Source organism: Trematomus bernacchii, unplaced genomic scaffold (assembly GCF_902827165.1).
Source record: "Trematomus bernacchii unplaced genomic scaffold, fTreBer1.1, whole genome shotgun sequence".
NCBI classification, from domain to species: domain Eukaryota; kingdom Metazoa; phylum Chordata; class Actinopteri; order Perciformes; family Nototheniidae; genus Trematomus; species Trematomus bernacchii.
In genome coordinates, this window is record NW_022987705.1 from 11,862,202 (window position 1) to 11,881,785 (window position 19,584).

Sequence of the window (19,584 nt, forward strand, 5' to 3'; positions counted from 1 at the left end):
AGATGCTGCAGACACATAACACCACAAACCCCTGCGCTGTTTGAGATGCATCACATGTTTTTGTGCCCTTCTTTCAGTTCAATTGCACACTTTATGGCCGCCTAAGGGACATTTGTTTTCAGACTGGCGATGCTGTAAAATACAAAATAAAATCTCATAATAAAGTTTAAGACCACGATAAAAACAATAAACACATTACTCTAAAGTGCAAAAACACACACATAACAAACTGCTGTGTCACACAACGACCCGCATCAGCTGATTAGACACAACAGAAGTTTGTGCTTTGATGGAGTCCAATAAATATTTCTTATCAAGTCTTTTCTGAACGATGTAAACACGATACAAAACAAACCAGTGCAATGCAGCACAAACCAAGGACAATATCCCTGCAATAAATAATGTTTGGGAAAGCAGATATGATTTCATTATTTGTTGCTACTCTACTATTTAATGTGTCTGTAGTTTGTGTTCTTGGTGTATTGGGTTGCGCTTTAATGAGAGGTTGTCATATTATTATTACTTTATTCCCCTATGAACATGAGTTAGTGATCTTATTGCAGCTGAAATGAATAGCTGTCTGGTTTATTCACCCTTGAGCTTATGGGTCCTCCAGAGTAGTACCATTAAACACATTTTAACATTTAATCGTTAAATGCATGCTTGCCATTTTCAATATTATTCACCAGAGGAACAAGGCATTACCTGAAAATAATGTTTCGCTACAGCTTTTATTCAGGTGCTTTTATCAGAACAGTTGGGATGTATATATTATTTTTTTTCTGAAGATTTCAATGTGTTGTGTGTGTGTGTGTGTGTGTCAGGGTCCCTGTGTCACAGCAGTGAAATTGATCTGCTGAATTCATACCCACTCCCCCATTTGCGACTTCAGAGGGTTGTCTCTTTGTTGACATCAAAAGATTTTCTGTGTCCTTTGTAATACAGATAATTATCTATATCAGTGTGGGCTTTGATGCTCACGTAGCCGTATTATGCTGTGTGTTCATGTGCTTGTGTGTGTGCTCAGTTTGTGTGAGTGTACAATATGTTATCCATTGTGTGTAACCGTGTGTGAATGAACATAACATCGGGTGTCTGAAATACAGAGCTGGATATCACAGGATTTCAAAGAAGCCTTGGAAAATGACACAATATCAGTAATAGATGCTATTCAACACAGCTTTATTGAGTTATTATTGGTATTATATTTTAGCCTGTAAATATCTGCCTTCTTTATGGCATAACATATTTTCTTTCGTCATGTCTTGCCTGGATTCAAGACGCTTTTAACTCTGAAATGTGTTCTCCTCTGTCTCACTTACCCTGCAGACATTCATGCAACATTTGTATCTATTTTATTGCACATAAAAAAAATAAGATCACATACACTACTAAACACGAGTTGATTTGAAAGTGAGTTTGGATCATCAGTCTTTATTATCTCCCTAGAAAACACAATGATGCTCATTTTGCCTGCTTGAAAACAAGGTGTTAAACCCACAATTATATCACCAGTCATTCGTTAATTTGCATACAAATAGTATAAGGAAAGAATAAAATCACAGATCAGACACATCTTTAAAATGGTTTATTCACTAAATTAACCAATACACATTTTATATTGATAACAGAACATAAATACGATGATGTGTTATGAATACGAAAATGACTTGTCACTTGTTTTATCAATAGAAACTGCATTATCTACCACATAATTGAGTCTAAATGTTGTGTGCCTTGTTTTTGTACTTTTCCATACAGGTAGGCACTCATGGGTAGCCTGTGTGTTTGGGCTGTGGCCGCTCTGCTGGCCACCTCAGGGTGCTGGCTGGCTGAAGGCCTCAAGACCAGCAGGAGAGGCAGCGTTCATTCAGCTACAATGCCACGTACCTCCTCCCAGGAACCAAACTCCATGGTAAATATCCTGTCCAAACTCACAGACACACACGCATGCACACACATTAAACTGCTACCGAAGGAGGACATCACCTTCACTCTCTATCAAGCTAGAGAAACACTTTACAGACATATAAATCAATCATATCAACCATAAAGCAAATCAGAGTGGTGAGGAAAATGAAGTGAAGCAGTCGAACAAAACTCATTTGTTGCTAAATGTTGCAGCTAAAGTGTAGCAGGTTGGTGCCTGTGTTTAATGTGAACTTTATTGTACTTTTGTTAATTAGTACAACAACAAGCAAGTAGCTTTACTTCAACTTCTTGTTTTGTGTATTTCCTTTTTAAAACCCAGCTCTGTTTGTTTATCGATACGCAACAGTGAAAGGATAATTGCCTAAACACTCATGAGCTTGCCTGGTTGCATTTATCCTGATTGCACACTAGAGATTCCCAGGCTAAAGAGAGGGAAAATGACTTGCCCTTTGAGCAAGCAGGTCCTTGCCAACAAGAATTAAGCCTTAAACAAATGTTCTCTGCATAACAGACACATACAGCCCTAACAGGTTGTCAGAAAGACATACGCACAGACAGACACATACAGCACCACACAGCCCGCGGTCGTCCTAGTTCTTCGTGAAATGAAGCATGTACACCCCCTGGTTTGTTCTATGTCTGGGTCTTGGGTTTTGCCAAGTTGGCAGCAGGAAGGGGAATGTAATTTTGCCCTGGTGGTTGTGTCCCTTGAATTCCCTTGACTCAAAAAAGAAAAGAAATTCTCAGGCATTCCTCCCTCTGTCTATCTGGCCAGAATTGAAACTTCAAAAGCTCTCAATTGGCACCAGAAATTAAAGTCGACCCTGGGGAGAATCTTCCGAATTTGTGCCTTCACATGATTATGCAGGATGCATTTTTAAAGCCTTTAGTGATGTGTAAGTTATGCCAGATTTTCATTTTCTTTATATATACCCCAACCCTGAAAACCCCCCCCAAAAGAACATGAAGACAGAGGGACAATAAGACATCTTAGCAGGGTAACAGACAAAAACAGAAGAGTGTGAAATTAAGAAAAAAGTCCAGATGAAAGCCTTTGATTTTTACTCTTGTCAGCTTCCTGGATACCTTCAGAGAAACCAAGATCTCTGTAATGCACAATTAATACTGTATTGGTGTCAGCTTTGATACAATTAGGGCTTAGATTGAAAGACACAGTTTAATGTTGACTATTTGCAATAATTCATCTCTTTTTTTAACTAAACAGTGCACAAAAAATACCAAATGCTTCATCTGACCACTCTCTTAACGTGTCACTGTGATGGGGCAGTATAGCTGTTGGTTCAGGATTCTTGTTTTGGTAATGAGAAATGTCACAGCATTCTGAACGCAACACTGATGAACATATAGGACTTTTTATAGACTGCTTATTTGACGGTAAGATTGTAATTTGGCTCGGGAGTGGTCCATATGAAGCGGGAAAATAGTGGAGCAGTAAAGTGGTTTTGCTGTAACGCAGAGAAAGGCGGAAATGTGTTCAGTGGATGAAGGGTTTAGGAGTAATAGGTTTATGGATTGAATGAATCAAGAATAAACGCAGGAACAATGAAAAAGGAAAATAATGAAAAAAGTATTCTCTCCATGAACGCATGTTTTTCTGTTGTGTTTTTATTTCCAGTAGTGGGGCTACCCCCTACTACATTTACATTTTGATTATGACTTGTACATAGCTTTAGTTTTTGTTGCGGTCCCAGAGGGTTTTTTCAGAGCTGTCTCTTGAGAGCTTGTATTCAAAGCTGAAGAAAATATGAAGAATAATACTCCTTTCTCTGCTTTAATTATAGTGTGGTAGGGGATACCTTCTTTTCTCAGCACCCTCTGGCCCGTTTCAGAACATGCTTTATTCTACTGAGTGAAAGTGTATACTAGGGGTTTAACACAGCTAGGAGCCATTCAAATAACTTGTGCATACTAGCTAAGGGAGTACAACATGTGATGTTTGAATATATTCTTAAATTAAGTGAAATATAAGTGTTGAATCCTTAAAGGGGACCTATCATGCAAAATGCACTTTTGTACGTCTTTTATACATGAATATGTGTCCCCGGTGTTCCAGGGAACTCACCAAGTGTCAGAAAACACAACCCTCTCTATTTTCCTCCATACCCAAATCTCTAAAAAAGGGGCTGCAACGGATCTGATAAAAACTGATCCAGATTTGAACACTGTCCTGACGTCAGGACGGTGGCGCTACGGCTATTGGGCCAACTTCACCAATCAGGAGGAGACAGCCACGGCCATTGCCGTTCGAAAGCGCTGGAGACGCTGTAGTACATATGCCAGGCCTGTAGATGGTGCTGTTCTTACAGAATCTGCCCTTGCAAAAACAGAGCTAAAAAATGTAAAATTGAGCGAAATGAGGCATGGCTAAAATGCATGATCTGTTTGGTATTTTGAAAAAAAAAATATGACTTATGGTCCTACACTATATTATTCAAATATAGCATGATAGGTTCACTTTAAATAAGAAACAAAAACAATGAGAAACGGTGTAAAGTACTTCTTTGTATAGGCATTGAGCTTCCATCATTTTGATAGAAATGTAAACAGCAATGAAAAGAACATGTATTCTATTTGCTCTTTTTTTTCTTCATGTGTGCTGGTTGAACATTGATCGAACAAGTGCTGTATCTCAGTAGCATATAAAAAGAGTAAGTTAGCGAAGCTGGGGACAATTTAAAATAAATGAAGATGTTTAGAGGACAGATCGTGCCAGTGAACATTGCTGGAAATAATGTTCCCTTACATCATTATTTGATGCAGGGAAATAGCTGGAATGTCTTGGGTTTTAATTCTATTTTCAGATAAATCAAAGTTAAGCCTTTGAAGGTATTGCCACTCACATACATTGCCAACGTTTTTTTCCTTCTTCTTTTGGCTCCTATTCGTTCAGCTCATTAAGTAGTTTGTTGGTGCACTGATGGATTACTCTAGATAAGAAAGCCTTTTTTCCTAAGTAACAGACATCAGGGAACACATATTATTGAATGTAGAAAGGCTGTTGTGAAAACACAGACACTGATGGACTCAGCTTTACTTTCCTGCTTCTCTAGCTGCCTGTTCATCCTAATCGGGCAGTATCTTATAAAGTTCAAATAATCAATAAGCGTCACATATCAGACAATAACTTATGAAAAGCTACTGCTTATAAGTAGTAAAACTGCAATGCTATGTTGGCATACAGGCAGCTGATTTTAGCAGAGACTTTTGATGTTGACTGGGATTAAAAACCAGAGAAACTAAGTGTAGACAAATAAACATATGGGTCCTTGAATGAAGAGGGCCTCTATTGCAGCGGGGGGAACACAAATATTGAAGCACACTTTGTACTAGACACAACTTGAACTGCCCTGCTGTTCAAATTGCATTCCTACAAAATGTCTGTCTCTGTGGCAGCAATGTCAGATTCTTGTTTTATGTGTGGGTTTATGGTTTCCAAGATGGAGGCATGTAGCACTAAGAGATTTGTTCTAGAGGCTATAAACATCTTTTTGAATGAGTATTCTTCTCTATCTATATTGATTGCTGCTACAGAAACCAATAAAGTAGTCAAACTTGAAACAGGCCTTGACATCAATAACATTGAACCAACGTGACATTTAAGGTGTTTATTTTAAAGTGCTTCTTAAGTATGTGAAACCAGATAGCTATAGGTCTGTCAACTCTGTCCAAGTTATTCCACAGCCAATACAAGTATCAGTTTCTGATGGCTGACATTTATGTTACAAATCGTTTAACAACACTTAATTAACATGCAATGTATAAAGACATCCGTTTTCTCTACAAACAAACTTTAAAAAAACGACATCATGATATTAACAAATCATGAAACCCTTTTGTTAGAGGCCATGGCATCTGGTGATAATACTTGGTCTTCCATTTCCCTTTACGTGTTATGTATTCATTACATGTTTTCCTAATGTGCACATACTTGCTGCTTCAAGGTAACTAAATCCCCTTCAACCCTTTTTTCCACGTTAAAATGTCTCATGTCAGAGTAGCCTCAGATGCACTGAAAATAACAATGGGAACATGCTGGGAACATGTAGGAACTATGCCATAAGAGGCATAGGAAGGAAGATGAAGCGTAATTCGACCAAAAACAGCCCCGTGCTCAAGAGGTTAGACGGTATATATTACATCTCCTGTCTCTGCTATTGTGCATCTTTCAGCATCCCTAATGTTATCATAATGTTATCCCATAATCCTAACTGCACTGGGCATTTAGATTGTATGTAATAATACAGCCATCTAATCAGCCTCTATCACAAAGAGGGATTATGATAGAGAAACGCAGATCCCACCTAATTGAAACACAGTGGGTTTGCCCTAAAATGAAATGATGGTGTTAAAGTTATTTATATTTATGTTGCTGTGTCAATGCATTGAAGGAGAAAAATACTATCTGCATCCCAATCCTATGTTGAATGCATCTACTTTACCTTATCAAGTGACATGATTGTAGTTGCCTTTCATTATTACTATTTAAAATCATCGTAATCTGAATGTATAAAGGAAAAGGGCCCTGAATATTCATGGTAAAAATGATTATTTTTAGAAAGAAACACATAGCCTGTCTTTCACCTCTATGCTTGGTTTGATTCTCGAATCAATTGATCAAACAGCAGCTCTCCAGATGATGGAAGGCGTTGCTGATGAGCACACTCAATTTTATCCTGCCATCATGAGGAAGCACGTCTGCAATTAAGACGGACAGATGGCAGAAAGACAGAGGGATAGAGATGTGGAGACAAAGGAGGAGGCAGTGACAGGAGACACTAAAACTGCTGTGTTTTTTCCTGAAGCTCTTAGTCTCCTGGGAAGCTGAAAGGGCCTTGCAGACTCACACATGTTTTATCACTGAGCCTCATTACCAGTGACATCCACACTGAGGGACAAGAATGCAAAATGTCAAAACACTTCAATTGCTGCCACATATTGGCTGCTCCAGGAGCTGTGTCGCATTAGAAGACCTGCTTTTGTGCTATTTTTAAACAGCATTTCAATCCTTTGTTTTGCCAGTTTGTGTTAAATTGCGTCTCAAGCTCAGATGCATGTATGCAGAGCGCTGTGTTGTAATAAGCACACATAATCAGTAACTAACAAGCACACAATGTTGTGTTAGTGGGTAGGACATGGTGTTCAGGAACACACCTATTACATTATACTGCCACCGCTAACACAACATTTACAAAAGGAAAAACCAAAGTCCAGACCAAAATGTGGAAAATTGGTAAACATACCGTAACTTTTATATTGTCCACCCTAGTACCAAGAGATTCCATGGTTGTAACTTCATCATACTGTCTTTCTCCCTGACATATTTTGTTGCAATTACAGTTATGAGCATTGTGGTCTGTGGCTTCTGTCAGTTAGTCCGTTTTAATCTCTGCTGTGGCCCCGAAGTGACCATACTGTCCGCACAAATGCATCAGTTGAGATAAAAGCTGTTTTTTATTGGCGTCCCTAGTCCGCAGCCATGCTTTGCATAATTACAAGTGGCTGAAATCCCACAAATGAATCAATGTATTTCTTCATATTTACTTAACAGCCAGTCATATTATCTTCACCAATATACAGTACAGTGTGGTGTCTCCCCATTAACTTCAGTGGATTAAGTCTGACCATCTTTGATATAGCAAATATGTTTTTGTTTAACTTTGAATGATAATTGTGATATACCTCACTTGGATGTCATCCAATCACATCCACACAGAGTATTTGGAAAGACATTTATTAAGATAAATGTAAAGCTGCATGTCAATATCACAACCACAGCGAGGACTGACAAATGAAATCATCTTTGTGGTGTCAATTGTTTGACATCATGATTAAAATGCCAGCACAATATAGTGACAACTGCCATCTAGCAGCCTGTTGTTAAAGTGTATTTCCAATTAGGGTTGAATTGACTCCGTCATATATATTCTCTGTCACACCCTCTCTGTCTCTCTGTTCTTTAATTTTTCACTCTCGTTCTGTCTATTCACCTTTTGTTTTCCGTCGTCGTCTTTCTCTGAACCGAGAAAAGAGCAAAGGCACAGTAACGAATGGTGTGCGAAAAGCTGCAGAAATGGCTGTTTTTGTCTCACTCCTCGAACCTGTAATAACCACTTTTGTGTGTGCTCTCTGTTTGCAGGAGAAGGGGAAAGCAGACGGGAACATCGATCAATGTGAGTACACTTACTGAAAACCAAACAGCATTTTTCAAAATATGCCATGTTGTGCTCCATGACAAAATATTTTCCTTTGCTTTGTCTCTACTGTTATTCCGGCATACACATTTCTGATTGCTGGGAAATGCTGCTGGAAAATCATTCAAATCGAAACGGGTCTCATAAAACAGACCATAGAGCGTGTTATGGAGAAGACCTCTGATGATGATGATATAACAATGACAATTTGAAAAGATCCCACTTGCGTCACATGTATTGCTGTATTCCCCTCAGTGGAAGCTTTTGAAAACATCTCAGATTTAAAACTATGAAAGCATTTCAGTTGTCATTGGATGCCAACAGATCCAACACATCAGCTGAGGGACTTGCAGGCATTCATTTGTCTATTTGGTTGCAAGATAGCCTAGTTTTAAAAAAGGAGAATCTTTGATTTATAGTGTAAAACTCAACTCCACCATGTTTTGCTATTTTTCTTCAAATCAACAGACAATGAGTAAAAGCATCTGGAATCTCTCATGCCGGGTGGCAACTCCTCTATAGGTTGAAGGATATATTTGTCAGGTGAATAATTACTCAGCTGTCAACACTCCTCAGTCCCCTGTCAGAAATGATTAAGTAATGTTTGTTTGGCTCAGGCCTCAGGCGGTTTTACAATGCAGTGATTGCTCAGACGGTTGATGCCCTATAAGGAATATCAGTCACATTTATGACCCTCAACCCCCCCCCCCCATTAGTCTGGCTGATAAGACTTAGCAATAGAGAAGTAACGGGCATCAATAACTCCATGATTAATGACTAATCTGCTATATCATGTGAGTGACAGAAGCAACAGCCAGAGTTATGATACCAGCACCAATGAGATGTTACTTTATTATAGCAGTAGTAGTATCAAGATAACCAACCAATCAAGCTCTTTGTTTGTACTCTACATTTTAGATTTACGCTAAATGCTTCACATCTTTGTTTCCTGTAAGTCGAGTAACTTTCTGTGTTTAATACCTTGCAGAAGTGTTATCCACTTGTCGACTACTAGGAGAGTTTCTTTCTCTATTGATTTGAGGGACAAATGTAATGATAAATAGTACCTCTGCTGCAGCTTACTGCCAGAAGTTGTGTAAAAAATGTGGTATTCAAGCTCCACATATAAAGTAAATGTCCACTATTAGTGATGTTGAAAGTGACTACATTTTAATCCAGTTTTCAAAGCAATCTGTCGCATCAATCCTGCAATTATTTATGGTTTAATTACCTGGCAACCAGCAATGTTGCTTTTATACCCTTTAGTTTACTCCTGATGGCTTCTCCATGCAGCACGTCAATTGTTAGAGGCGGTTAGAGTTGTTGTGAACGGTGTTGTCATGTAGCTGCATTGGCTTCACTCATAAAGATGAAGTGTTGTTTTTTCCTTTTTACTCCATGTTGTGTATGGCCTAAGCATCCACACATGCTTTTCTTTGCCCGCTGTGTATATGTTGCTGTATTGTATTGCGTAACAAGGAGATTGAGCGGTTTATGTGCAAGTTACTGTAACAGCAATATTTCTAGGGCTGACTGCTTCCTATTTGACAAGTGACTTCCTCTGAAGCATTAGGCCCATTATTATGTGTTGTCTTCATCTCCAGAGTGAGAAACTGCTTCTCTGCTTGCAGAGCGGAGTTCTCCGTGCTCGCTTCTACTTGCCCTAAAAATGACCCAGAGGAGTTATTTTGTTCATGTTCAGTATTCAGCATCTATTGCAGCATAGTTTTTATTTTCATTTTTTTACCTCTGTATTTTTGTTAGTTGAATTCTTTTTTATAACATCCTATTATTCGCTGAAATGTAGCTTTCTAAGTGATAATTGGTTTTCTGGTAATATGTGTTTTCTTCACCTGCCTATTATAATGCGGCTGCCTTAACACATCCTGATGGGAAATGCGATGGGATGGGCTTTTTTGACAGGTGTTTTATTATAGTCCGTTGTTGATGCTGACATATATGCATGATGCTGACATATGTTTACGTAGAAAATAAATATAAATAAATTCATCAAAGCTTAAAGAAATATAGAGCAAAAGAAAAAAATGATAAGCATGTGTTGGCAGAACAACTAGTCGCAGGATGTTAATGGGAAGCTTAGAAATGATTGACAATGTATCAAGATCATGCCGTTGGATTTACATAAACATGTCAGTTAAATAATTGTCTCTGGAGCTTTGAGTCAAAGTGACAAAGTACTTTTTTTCTGGATTCTTGTGGTTATTTGTTGCTTTTCCTCGTGTCTGTGAATGTGAAGATCTGACTTTACAGTATGTGGAGGCTATGCTTGTTCATCAATAATGATGACTTAGTTGCCCTTCTTTAGATTCATTGATTGCTGTCAAGGGAGGATTTCCTGTCAGCATCTTCATTTTAGAGTTTCCAAAGCAACAACTTTCCAGGCCTTTTTTGTCTCTGGACTCGTTTTTTCTTTTCGCTGATGTGAGTCAGGTCTCAGAATCATTGTAATTGACAAGGTGATAATAGGATATAATCATGGTGGACAGTCGCTTCTTTACAGCAACATTTAGTTTGCCTGTTAATGATGTGTATGGAAGGCTAAATGTGTTAAAGCATAATGTGACTGAGATAGGTTACACTTCAACATACCTGGGTTTCGGTACCTGTAATGAACGGCATCTTTCTTGGGTTTTGTACTCTCTGTAATCACGAAAATATAATATCAGTAGTAAATGGTTGGCAATTTGCGTACTATGGTTCCATATCAAGGTTTCACACACAATAAAAAAAATATCATACACCATTTAGCATATTAAAGAATGTTGACTATTCCTTCCGTATAGAGAGTGAAAACAATCCAGTAGTCTCCATCATGAATTCTGCTCTCTCTGTTCCTCTATTCTCTAGATTTAAGGTGAATCTAACTTGATAGTACCAATTTCATTAGTATTGCATCCTTAAAAAGCACAGAGTTTGATACCCAACCCAACCAACAACCTGCACTGACAGCTAACCAACTGTGAGTGTGGTGGAGAGCACACAGGAGGGGGTCACACACTTTGCATGTGCTGTTCATTGTGTCTGCCTGCTGTATCATTTATGCTCTGCATGTCGTGTGTAAACATGTTTGTGTGTTCCTGTTTTTGTGGCTGTCTGGATGACAGCATCAGCATACCAAGATAAGGTGTATGACTTACTGAAAGGCTCTGCAGCACTGCTGACAGAATATACTATAATTGACAAGAACATTATTCACCACTGGGGAATATACAAGATGCAGTGGTATATATCTCACTAATGCCTGGTATTTAATAGCGTCAGTCTGAGCTACCTCACGCCACACAAAACTGAGCAGGTTTTTACCAAGCTGCAGTTATCTGTTCACAGGTTGTCAGCTTATGGAGGCTATAATAGTAGCTATTTTGAATCCTCAGGTTTTCATAGAATGCTGATGCTTTCTCTTTGTACATGTATACTTTTCAAGATGATTGATGCTTTTCAAAATGTATATATACATACCATAGATACAAGTGATGCAGTAGTATGTTGAGGGCAGGGGGGACATCTCCATCAGCCACCAGAAAGGTCTGTAATGTGTCTGCCCTGCCATTTGAGGACAGCTGCTCTAATATCGGCCTTCTTTCCCACTTACTGTGTGCTGATTTTCCTCTCGAGACTAATTATCCACTTCCTGTTTGTATGCTAAACTAGATCCACTGTCAGAATCAGGCAATTGTGTTTCATTTCTTGTGTTGCTCTCCTTTTCCTTGGATGATGATCAGTGTAGCTCTTTGGGATTGTCTGTATCCACACCCTTTGGCTGGTCGTTTCCCCTACTTTCAATTGTTAATTTCTTTTTTAGTTTACCCTCTCCTTTTTGTTCCTATAAAATGTTTTTTTTGTATGTTTTTCTCCACCCTTCCTTTCATTTTCTGTACTTCTTATTTTCCCTCATTCTCTCCCTCTTTGGTAAACCCTTTAATGTGGTGTCTATGCTCCTCACGTTGAGACAATGACATTAATCAGATTGGCCCACTTCTACCTCTGGAACGGAGATGCTAGTAGTGAAAATTGCTTTAGTATAACAAATGCATCTAAAGGTTTTCAGCTAGCTTAGACAGAAATTCTCAGTAAGTGACATTTCACTGGCTGGTGATGCACAGCCACCCGTAGTCAAAATGCTACGCTCTGGAAAATATGCAGTCATTGAGATTCTTTCCACACTGTTGTTATTGTTGTCATTTGGATCCATATGGGGAAATTGAATGTTTCCCATTTATCTTCCATGGGAATGGTGATTAATTGGGCCTTGAGCGCTTAATTCATGAACCTTTACCGTGCACTAATCAGCGTTTGTTACCGTCACAAATTAAACAAATGGAAGACGCAAGGCAAGTTAAGCATTCCTGTGGTTCATTTAGATTGTAATTGGGGGAGAATTAGATGGGACAAGGTTGACAGAGAGACTCTTCAATAAGCAGAAAATGACTGGGGAGGATGCTGGGAGGAGGAAAGGAGAGTGGAGGAAGCTCGGGGGGAAGCAGGAATGTGGGAGGGGGCAGGAAAATATGTTCGCTTGGAAGTCATGTTCTGGCTTAGTAACTCAATTAAATAAGATGGTTTAATTGCCTTTTGTTTGGCATGCTGTGACCTTTTGCGATATTGACGTTTTACTTACCATCTGCTTTACTGTAAATACAAAACGTAGCTTTATAAAGCTGGCTGACATCGACAGACAGTCCCAGTGTCTCTATTTATGTTGTCCTAAAAGCAGTCCAAAGGCCAGTGTTTGTTTCACAGTGTGGACCTTTGTGAAAGTTATACAAAAACTCAAGATTTGTTGAGAGATGGATAAGGGGACAGCAGAAAGTAGTGGAGTAGAGGGACTTAACACAAATCACCAAAGATAGAGGTGAGAGGAAAGTAGGACAAAATTAAAGGCACTAAAGGATAGAATGTACATCATAGAAAGGAAGGAGATGTAACCTTGTTTAAGCCCTATAAATAAATAATGTTCATTTATTGTAATAATTGGAGTTTGATATTTGCTTCCTACTGTCTCTCAAGACTTTTTCCTGAAGTCCATATGACCTTCAACAATTGTATTTTAATGTTTCACTTTCACATGATAGGAGAGACAAACAGGAGGGAGGAGGAACAGTGTGGGGAAAGTACATACAACAACTGTTACATACTCTTCACATATATATAGCATCATTTTTGGAAGAGCCCTAGTAGCATAACAAAAATGCAGCTTTTGCAATATAAAAGTTTTTTTGAAGGACATTGCAATACGAATTGAAATGAGATGTATCACTCAGCACTGTTTCCCCATCCTGTATAGCTGCAGGTATTTATCTGCTATTTTCCAAGCTAACAGAACATGTAGGAAGACACACTTGTGAATTGGCTGTGAACTTTACAATTGCTGTAAGCAATTCATTAATTGCTTGTCAAGTGAGTATGAGGAATTTGCTCGCTGATTGAAGACAGTCGGTGATGTTGATGAATGCTCTTGTGAGAAAAAGATGGATGTTGGCCAGTTACTAATTAAATAAAACTGCTCATGTCTTCAGCAGTCTATAGGTAACTGTGGTATGATGGCTGTGGACGTTAATATAATTGTGATGTGTTCAGCAGTGTTGAACTGATGGAAGTGATAGAGGTTACATTTGGTACAGCTAGACAGTTGCAGTAAGATGTATATGAGATGCTGGTGTGTAGACAAAACGAGCTTATATGCATAACATCTTTATACCACAAGCAAATTGAAATGACTTTATTTATGATAGGACAAAAAAACATTTAATTAAAAACGATTAAGATAACATTTAATAAAAAATGTTAACTGAGTTTGCAAAAAATGAATAATTTATTGCCTAATAGAATTATCTCACTTATATTGTTCCCTTTAGACTCAAATAATGTATTGATTTGTATCTAGTTCATTTTGAGAAGAAAATGTGGGCTAATTTGACAACTTTTGTATTATAACTTGTTCAAACCAAAGATAACTATAGAAAGTACTTCATGACTGAAATACTGCTTTTTACATTCAGGAAGTTTTTAAGGAAGTCATTAAACCTTTTTGTGTTTTATTCATTGAATACAAATTGCACTACATAGCTGAGGTTTTCTTCTGCAGCCCACACTGCGTTCATGAACTGTAAAATCAAGTTGTATACCTCACACATCTCAAGGTGGTACTTTATAATTTGTTCAAGATCTGCAGGTTTTTAGACAGTAAGGAGAAAGGTGATGAGGAGGCATGATCACAGTGCAGATGTAGCATTAGAGAAGTGATAGTGGGGTGATATTGTATAATGCACCGTGGATGTGAAATTTCACTGTATTCAAGGTGGAGAAGGAAATCATTAAATCACTAGGTGGAAAACAAAACCTGCTAACATTTGCATTTCCTCCGTCACAGATTTCTCACATAAAGATGCGACGTACTGAAAATTATGGACCGTTGAGGCAATATTTCTTGCTCTGCTGTAGGTCTAGATGTTAACTCTAATCCCTTAGTTTTTACTTGTGTCTCTCTCCATCTCTTTTGCAACTCAATTTAAGCATCCTTTGTATCAAAGAGTGTTGTGTTTATGCATCATATCTACTGTATTTTAACTTTTCTTCACAAAAAGTCTCATCTCCAGTTTAGAGAGTTGACTAGTTACTGTCATGTAGATTATTAAAGACATCCTGCAATATTAGAATGTAGGGGAAAAAAATACACATTCACTTGTGAACGTTGTAAGTCAGTATCTCAGTCACATCATAAATCTCTGTGAAATGTGACTTCATTAAGGCACAGAGCAATAAAGATTACCAAGCGAAAAGTTCATTGAGTCATTGAGGACCTAATCAAAAAGTAAAATGAAACAGGCTATGCTAAAATTGCCCCACCTTTTTATAGATGTGGTCGCAACATTTGAAAATCTTCAAGTAAAGTTATGATTTGCATCATAAATCTCACAATTTTCCCATTGTCATAAACCTAAATGTGATCGGACCACGATTTATGATTCATTCCCTCCCTGATTTAATTCACAGGGAGCCAAACTTTCACGCTGTGATAATTTTTTGCCAAAGTCTGAAAGTCAAAGACAAAGGGAATTGTAGCAGCAGTGTAAGCTCCGTGTTGAGCGTGCCTGCAGATACCGCTGAAGGGCTTAAGGAGGGCACACGGACTCTCCAGGGACTAAAAGGGACCGACAGTGGCACTCTGAATAACACTTTACTCTGACTGGGCCAAGCTGCACCAGTGGGACGCACACACACTCTATAGAGTACAGATACAGAGACTGAAACACACATGTGGAGAAAGACATGCAGGACAACTCAGCAGGAGAAGGTAGACACTATTTTAGAGTCCTCCCAACTTCCCTCTTTTCATCTTTAAAGAGTTCATGATATATGGAGAGATACATATTTGTATAGGCCGACCCTAAAATTAGCAAGGCTTGTTGACAAAAAGACAACAAGATGTTTCCATTGGTCTCTGGAATCTTGCAGAAAAGAAACCCTGTGTCAATAAAACAATGATACTCTGTACATATTATTATTCTGAGGATTTACGCTTATAATTGTGGAAGGGTAAATCCTCAGAATATCCAGAAGTTGAGGCTATTGTTAGGCTATAACCTGACTTCATCACAGTTGCTTGACTTCCTATCAACCACTGTAGCTATTTGTTAGCAACCATCATTTTTAAGACATATAAAAGCTTCAGAAATTCACTCCCTTGTTGTTGACTTCTGACCTTAGGCATCAAAACAAATACAGATAAAAAAAACCCATTGACTTGGGGACAAGTTGACAAGAAATATCTTGAATACTAACTAATTTCCGGGTTTTAGGACACATTGCTGCACCACTCCATAATGCTTTATTAGAAAAGCTAAACAAAGCTAATGTGACAGCTTTTGATCTACGTTTAATAAAAGAGAGATACAGAAAATATGGCATCTATTGTTTGTCAATTCTGACCCAATTTCTTCACTTTTCTATCAAAAACTTTGCAAAAAATAATTAGTGGTTGAGTTATGTTGTCCAAAAAAAGAAAAGTGCTAATTTTCTTAACCTGTGTCCCTTTCAGTTGCATTTCGTCGCTACAGTATCTTGGCGCCCCATTTGCCTATTCTGCAAATGCCAGTAACTGGCCTTGCCAAGATCTTCATCTAATGTTGATAGGACTGCAACTAATGATTACTTTCATTAACGATTAATTCTTTTTTTAATTCGCTGATTAATCCTGAAGTCTCTAAAATGCCAGAATCCACTTTTTAGTGTCCGACATCCCAAGGTGAAACCCTAAGTGGCTTGTTTTTCCCACTGATTGATTTTCTTTTATCAAATAATTGTATATGTTATCTTTTATTACAAATTATGTTATCTCAGTAAAATGTAATTCTATCTATATTTTGGCAGCTATCCTTTCACAGAAAATAAATACATTACTGTATTTGTAACCTAACGACTGTCATTTTCTGTGACTTTGTTTAGGCTTCATGTATAATTCGCTGGAGGTTATATCCTGTATTTAAAGCTGCTGCTGTCTCAATGTCTGCATCACTACAAACTCCATTCTTTTCCTTCATCCTTATGATTTGTACTGCGTTACCCATCAACAGAAGACGGCTTTATGAGCTGAGAACAAAAATGATTGCTTTTGAATTCAGATTATATGCCTCTGCGCTCAGCTTTTTCTTTTCCTGACGCTCAATCTTTTTGAGGCTGCCCTCTTCCCCATCTCTAACACACACGTACACTCACAATCATTTATATACAGAACATATATTCCTGCCAGAGTTTGAGGAAACGTTGTTGTGATTTGGATCTCAACCAGCAAGGTCTTCACTCAGTAGCACTTTGCAGAGGAAAAGGTCTATTAGCATACCCCCAGAGAAGTGGAACAATTAATAAGCCACTGTCAGAATACATTTCTATGACTAAGTAAACACACTTAATCTTAAATACTTCAATACACCCAATATGTCATCAACGTTGTTTTAAGTTTATTCGGATGTATAAATCACAAAATATTTGTAGACAAGTTTCTCAAATGATTTGTTCCTTATGAAGAATTTGAATATTTTTTTGCTACAAACTAATCTACTATCTACTAATCTGATAATCATTTGCTGGGTGAGAGCAGATTGTCATTTGAGGGGAAAAAGACAGATGTGATCAGATTTATTATTCTTACCTGATGGAAGGCGAACTAGGTTTTTGCCCAATTCTCAACACCCCTGAATAATTGGTCGAATCCTTGTTAAAAGGTGGCACAAAGACTTTGAGGAAAGAGATTACCATTCAGAGTGAATGCTATCGTTACTGCCAAGTCATGGGCATTCTTGCCAAGAACTTAGGCAAGCAGGAGACATGTCCCTCTGTCCCAGAATCTAAGATTGGATCAGAGACAGCATACAATTATAGAAGTTACAAAGGTGCTCACCCTGATGGATTCATTTAAAGATGAAGTACCCCATTTTGCCCTTGCATTTAGCGATAAAGAGTTACATTTTGTTTTTGTGAGTGGTTGTTTTCAACTTGATGTTATTTACATCCTTTTGTTAGAAACAATTTTGCTCTTCTGTTGTATTATCTTCACACCAGTGATTATGAAGATAAATAATCAATGTGCCGAATGGTAGGCAAGCACTGCATGTCATTGTGGCCACCACAGTGGACTGCAAAGTGTCATCTAAAGGGGCCAGTTGCAGTCAGGCAAAAAGTAAATGGACGATTGATTACTCAACCAGGATCATCAACAGTACAGGACAATAGTTACTACAATTGTAAATGTACAATTCAAATGAAATCAACTTTCAATTGTTACACAACAAGACACACAGAGGGAAAATCAATACTCTGCATTTAACCCGTCCTAGTATTAGAAGCATTAGGCAGATGTTATTTTCATCATCAATTATCATCACACTTAATTATTTATCCTTCTTTTCGAGCTGTCAAAGTTTTACTCTACTGTCAGTGTCAGCAAAAAAAGGAGGAAAGCCTGTCCACTAAGTGTGTCATCCCTTCGTCTTACACACATATGAAACAAAGTATTTTGTACATGTATAATCTGGTTATAAAGAGCATGGCAAAAAGGGGCTGGCTCATTCTCTTCCTAGCTTGTATTTATAGTGCCCAGTTCTCTCCAAACAAGTGAATTATTTCAGCATGCATAACCTCACATAAATCATATTTATTTGTAGAACTTTGAGCCGGCTCAATGGAGTCAGTCTGCTGTGTTTCTGCCTCTGTGTGTGACCTTTCTCCAGCTTGTTTATGTGCTCCTGGTTCTGCCCCTGTCCGTGCAGTCTTGTCAACACTTGCTACCTCTCACTGTTCAGTTTTCCTAGGTCCAGTCTCTCACTGCGGCCACACTATCTCTGGCCATCTGGCAAACCTCTCAGTATCTGCAGGGGTGAAATAATTGTGACCCAAGAGCAGCATTGATGGTGTTCAGTCCATTAGTGACCCATGCATTTCAGATGCTTGTACTGCTATTTCCAAGGTCATGAATGAACCTTCAGGCTCAGTTTATATAGACTTATTTGTTGTGGCCCTTCACATTATCAACACAGAGGGCAACATATGGATGGAGTTATTGTTTTAGGGTTTTAAATGTGGAAAATATTATTATGTTGTAGGACACTGATTTACTCACCCCTTTTTTTCTCTCTCTGTTAGAACATTAGAGCACAGCTGGGTTGTCGAGGTTAGCACGCTTTACATAGCTGTTTAATAAAACGTGTGTTTCTTTCCGTGTCTCTTCCACCTTTCCGTGCCAAACGTATGGCAGATGTTCTCAGAAATACCTGCTTGTGTATAGTGCCCTTTACGCCCTATCTGTGATACTCATTAGTGAAATGTTCATATTGTGCTTTGCAGCACTTTATAAGAATTGGTGTCACTGCTTTGAAATGGATACATTGGCAGAGAAAGACCTTCAAGAGGCAACAATTGAATTTGAGATACTCAGGCACTGGGGCTAATATGAAATACATGAGACAACATTTAAAGCAGTGAGTCAGTAAGGAATCAAGACAGCGATCACACCAATACACCTTTTCAGGACAAAGTGACATGAATATGAATCAAATGGGCTTTGAATTAAACAAATAATTTAATGTGACATTTGTGTTTCCTACATCATTTTCCTAAATATGACAGGCAATTACCATTGTCCGGGTTTTGGCAGCATGAGCGAGCGGGCTCTGCCAGGATTCTGCCTTTGAGGCTGTGCTTTCAGAATTCAATATGCAATTTGAGGTTTTCTGAAGCTCTTTGTCCACATCCACTCTTTTTTTTCCAGCGACAAGACGGCACATAAAAGCACCGTAGCTGCTGTGACAGACATTGTGATCTCGACAAACTACTGTATACCCATATCCCACGGAGAAGAGTCTCCAGAAATAAACTCATAGACTCCAAGGATTGTCTGATCATTGTCATACCTTATACTCATACA

At 38.3% G+C, this 19,584-nt stretch overlaps 1 protein-coding gene across 4 annotated transcripts in view; it reads left to right on the plus strand.

Annotated features, from left to right (window-relative positions):
- The window catches only part of fstl4 (follistatin-like 4), a 185,291-nt gene that overhangs the window by 12,097 nt on the left and 153,610 nt on the right, over positions 1-19,584 (plus strand). For all 4 annotated transcript variants that reach the window (XM_034140407.1, XM_034140410.1, XM_034140408.1 and 1 more), the window contains exons 2-3: positions 1,762-1,915; positions 8,090-8,123. In XM_034140407.1, the coding sequence (XP_033996298.1) occupies positions 1,772-1,915; positions 8,090-8,123 (178 nt within the window). In that variant the 5' untranslated portion in view covers positions 1,762-1,771. The remainder of the gene's footprint in view (positions 1-1,761; positions 1,916-8,089; positions 8,124-19,584) is intronic.